General features: G+C 36.7%; 1 protein-coding gene across 4 annotated transcripts in view; it reads right to left on the bottom strand.

Moving 5' to 3' along the window:
* The window catches only part of GPM6A (glycoprotein M6A), a 472,863-nt gene that overhangs the window by 8,365 nt on the left and 459,707 nt on the right, over positions 1 to 4,791 (bottom strand). For all 4 annotated transcript variants that reach the window (XM_012651660.1, XM_012651661.1, XM_012651662.1 and 1 more), the window contains one exon: positions 4,217 to 4,370. In XM_012651660.1, coding sequence (XP_012507114.1) covers positions 4,217 to 4,370 — 154 coding nt within the window. The remainder of the gene's footprint in view (positions 1 to 4,216; positions 4,371 to 4,791) is intronic.

Here is a 4,791-nt window from a genome sequence, read left to right as displayed (position 1 = left end):
AAACGCTTTATGGAAATCACATAAAAACAAGCTGTTCTGGCTAACATGTAAGGGTGTGCTGGCTAAAAGTCTGAAAGGAGCCCCACCTACTTTGAACCACTTTCTCTCCATGGCTAGCCCTCAGGTAGTTTCATCAAATCATCACATTTTAACAGTTTTAAATCTTGGATCTAGAGGATGTTATGGGGACCAGTATTAACATTTTATGATATGAATTTACTAGGATAAACACCTAATACATCCAATGTCATTAACTCACAGTACATGTAATTGGAGGATAACAGACATCATAGTAAAGGCATTAAAAATGCAAGTAAAAGTATTTCATGACGCATTTTGAAATACAACAAATGCTAGTATGATAAGCAATCTATAAATTCTTCAAGTATATGAGCTTTCCATTAGCTTTATTTGAAATACGTAAGTTTATTATATGCATGGGGATGAATAGTGAGATGCATACCTCTACTAAGCAGGTGTAATAGCCATGACATGTAAGAGTTCTGATTATTAAATGCAAAGTATAATGCATCGGTTCCTCTAAGATAAAAGATACCATCTAAATGCTACTGAGACAACTTTGTAGTGCAAGGGAAATTACTTTAAAGTATATCTTATCTATTCAATTACTTTTTTGATAAAGGTTAGTAAATTCTGAACTGATTGTAATACAGTTTTTGAAGAGTGGTTCTTTTCTGATGGCACATGACAGTATTGATGATATGGTTGTATACGTACATTCCAAAGTCTAATTAGGGACATATTATCTGGAAGGCTATAAGTACTATACAGCAATACATTTTACATTAAGGGCTAAAATAGCTGATGTAAAGACTGCATGGCATCTGAAAAAATGCCTTCTCTTTCTTCCACATTTACATAAGAAAAGTTACATTTCGATAAATCTTAACGACTACGTTGTGAACAGTAGTAAATTCTGAAGAACAGTTGTAGCCGTATATGCACGCTTTACACTTACCATGGCACATTCTTAAAAAAAAAAAAAAGACCGAGGTGTGAACTGATGAAACTGAAACATGCTTTTTGACTTTGAATTGATGCTGTAATGGGATGAAACCTTTGGACCTTGGGGTGAGGGGAATGTATTTTGCACATGGGATGGATGTGTATCTTTGGTGGCCAGAGGGTAGACTGTGGTGGGCAGAAAATAGCCGCTGCCCAGCGATGTTCACGTCCTTATCTCTGGGACCTATGAATGTGTTAGATTACACTGCAAAGGGAAATTAAGCTTGCAGAGGAATTATCAGGGAGAATCAATGTTGCTGGCTTTGACAGAAGAGGAACTGTCATCGTGATAAAGTAAATGTATGAGATCATGAAAATAAACAAGTTTAAAAAAAAATTGACTTTGGCTTTCAATGCTGCATTTGTTTCCTACTGCTGCTGTAAGAGATTACCACAAATTTAGTGGCTTAAAGCAACACAGATCTATCTCTTACAGTTCTGGAAAACAGAAATCTAAAATCAAAGGGTCATCAGGGATGCATTCTTTCTGGAGGCTCTAGAAGGAGAATCCAGTTTCCTTTTCTTTTCCAGCTTCTACAGGTCACACACATTTCTTGGCTCTTGGTCCCTTTTCTCCATCTTCAAAGCCAGCAAAACAGCATCTTTCTGTATTTTTTCTGTCTCTGGTTGACTCTTCTCTTCTGATTCTGTCTTCCACTTTTAAGGACCTTTTGATTGTATTGGGCTAATTTAGAGCACTCTCCCTATTTTCAGGTCAGCTGACCAACAACCTGATTTTCCTCTTTGACATGGAACCTCACATATTTATATGTTCTAGGAATTAGGATGCGTACATCTTTGATGAGCCATTAGTCTGTCTACCAAAAATACTCATGGTTTACTTAAGATTATGGTTGAAAAAAGCTCTGTATCTAAAAATTTTATTTGAAAAACTGTTCAACAGAAGAGAACTGAACCCTGATTCAGGACACTCACCTTTCTACCCCAACATAGCCTACGAGGTAGCTATACCCCTGGAAAATTATTTCACCTCTTAGAACTCCATTTCCTTTATACCAGAAAGCTGGATTGGTGATTACTGAAGTCCATTTATAAAACTGTATGACTCTAGGACATATTCTGTGCTTAATGTCATAGGGAATTATATGCACTGAGCAGCATAAGTCTCAATATATTAAGAAAAACTAGGTTAATTTGGGTATCACAAGCACTTGAATACATTGAGAATTAATAGAAGATTTTTGGAAAAAAAAGTTGAAAATATTAAAATAGGGTCCACTCATCTCTTCTGAAGGATTATTTTCCCTCTCCTTTAGAAATCAAACTTGGGGAAAAATTTAAAATATTTTGCTAGAGTTTCTCAATATTTTTCAATCTAAAATCTGGTTTGATAAGGCCAAAGACCTTATGGTCACCTACTTCACCTATTTACCATACCATAAGAAATGAATAGCTCTATCAGGTATTTTTAGAAACACAGACAATAACATTATAGAGCCTCCAGACCTCATCTATTCCGGTGGTGACGCCGTCATGAGATAGACTGAGGCTCTGAGAGTGGGGTTAACAGATTTCTAACAATAAAAATAACCTCACTGTTCCTCAGTTAAATTTGAATTCCAGATAAAAAGCAAATAATTTTAGTGTAACTACGTGTCATGCAATATTTGGAACAGTACTTGCTCTCAAAAAAAGTTGCTTATTTATCTGAAATTCAAATTTTAACGGGGCATCTTGTATTTTACCTGGTAATCCTGAGAAGCTAGTCACATCCTTTCCAATTTTAACTTTTAGGATGGCCAGAACTAAAGGAAGACATCGAGGGAGAGGAACTGAAGCCAGAGCTGCAGTTTTCTAAGCAGCTGTTCTGCAGTGACCTCCAGCGGCAGGTGCTGAGGTTTCTTTCCCCCGTTTACAAAGGACTTGATTCTGAGAGCAAAGCCTGCCCAATGGAAGAACGGTCCATCTTCCCTCTTGCCAAAAACTTCATCTGTAGAGCACGTCATCTGCTTTTCACTTGGATCAGACTACGGGGGCCTGAGGACTTCATCAGTCAGGACGTGGGTGGGCCCTTGTTTTGGAACACACAGCTGCAGTGGGCTGTAGAGCAGCTATCTTGTACCCTGTGATCTACTTACAGACTACTTACCTGCAAGACACAAAGGCTTCGGATCCCGTCTACTGAAATGTTTCCTACCTTTATGAAGTATGAGGAAAGCTCATTAGAGAAAAACATTTAAAGTGTTCCCAGATGTTAATATGTTGGCTTTTATGTTGGCTTTTAATTATCTGTTCAGTGAAAAGAAAATCCATTTACAGACGTGATTTGCATATTTTTATAAATTCTGTAGCTCCCATATTTTTACGAATGATAAAATAGAATCTCAAATAGGTTAACTTTCCACACTTCTAGTTCAGAACTATTAATAGTTTCAAAATGAAACATACTTGACTTATGAGCAAGAACACGGACTCTGAAGCTGGGCTGCCTGGGTTTGAATCCCAGCTCTGCCAGTTACTAGTTGCCTAATCTTAGACAAGTCATTTAACCTCACTGTACCTCAGCTCTGTCATTTACAAAAGAAGATAAGAGTATTGCCCACCACCTTGAGTTGTGAGAATTAAACTATTTGACACATACACCTAGAAGAGAGTCTATACATGGTAAGTCCATGTACGTATGAGTGACTATTATTAATATACGAGATTTTAGCCCTAAATAAAAATAACTAAAAAGAATTGCTGACTTCTTTAGCATTTTTTTAAATTTAATTATTATTAAATGCTAAGGTTTTTTTTCCTATTTCAGAAGACGATGAAGTGTACCTTTGTTTGGTGATCTTCAAACTAGACTTCACAGTTTGTGCAGTTTATCCTGGGAAAATGAAAGTAGGATGCAGGCATCACATTGAGTTTGGGAAAGAGCAAAGGAATCCGGAAAGCGAAACCACAATTATAACCTGCCAACACCAGGAAATCTGACCTGACAGCCTGTTCAATACACATGTGAGTATGTATATGTGGTGAGATCAACTCCCGTTCATCCATGATTTCCTGCTTATTTAAAATTCAAAAGGAATGTCTTAAAAATGAATACTCTGATGAATTCATCTCTGTGGCAGAAGAAGTAGTGATGATTCCAAAGTGATTTACAATATTTGAGAGGCAGTTGTGTAGGTGAAACAATACGGGGTGGTGCTTTACAGTCAGGGACCCAGTATCCACCTACCAAACTGACGAAGGTCCAAGCAGAGATTTGCTCCCTCCACTAACGTGGTGTTTCGGCAGATGGTCCACAGATTGAAGTACATGTAAACTGGCAGTGAGGTGAAAGCCGTCACTCCAAGCCAGGCCAACATGAAAAGGTATGTCAGCATAATAAACTGCAAAAGAGAAAAAATGGAGAGAGAAAACATGTAATCTACTGGAAAAGAAAAATCTTGTGTTTAATCTGCAAAGCTCAATATGGAAGCTTTTTAGGGCTATATGACAGAAATCATTATTACAATGCTTAAGAACTACAGGAGGGGAAATTGAGAAATATTAGTGAATATTAGGTTAAGTGAACAAACCTGCTAGAAAATCGCATCTCGGCAGAAGTTCTGACATATAAAAGAAAATATAATCCATTTGTGTTTTAATCCCTGTTTCATTCATGTACTTACTTAAAAAATTTTACCATAGTTTTTTTTTAACTTTAGAAAGTATTCACTGATATATTTGAAGCAGATTCTGCAAAATGGGGAATTTTACTGTGAAAAATTCCAAATGAGTTAGAATCTTGTCAATAAATTTATATACTAC

This window comes from Propithecus coquereli, unplaced genomic scaffold, assembly GCF_000956105.1.
Source record: "Propithecus coquereli isolate 6110/MARCELLA unplaced genomic scaffold, Pcoq_1.0 Scaffold36, whole genome shotgun sequence".
Lineage (NCBI taxonomy): Eukaryota > Metazoa > Chordata > Mammalia > Primates > Indriidae > Propithecus > Propithecus coquereli.
The sequence above is the reverse complement of the archived record's forward strand: the minus strand, read 5'-3'. Positions and strand labels throughout refer to the sequence as shown.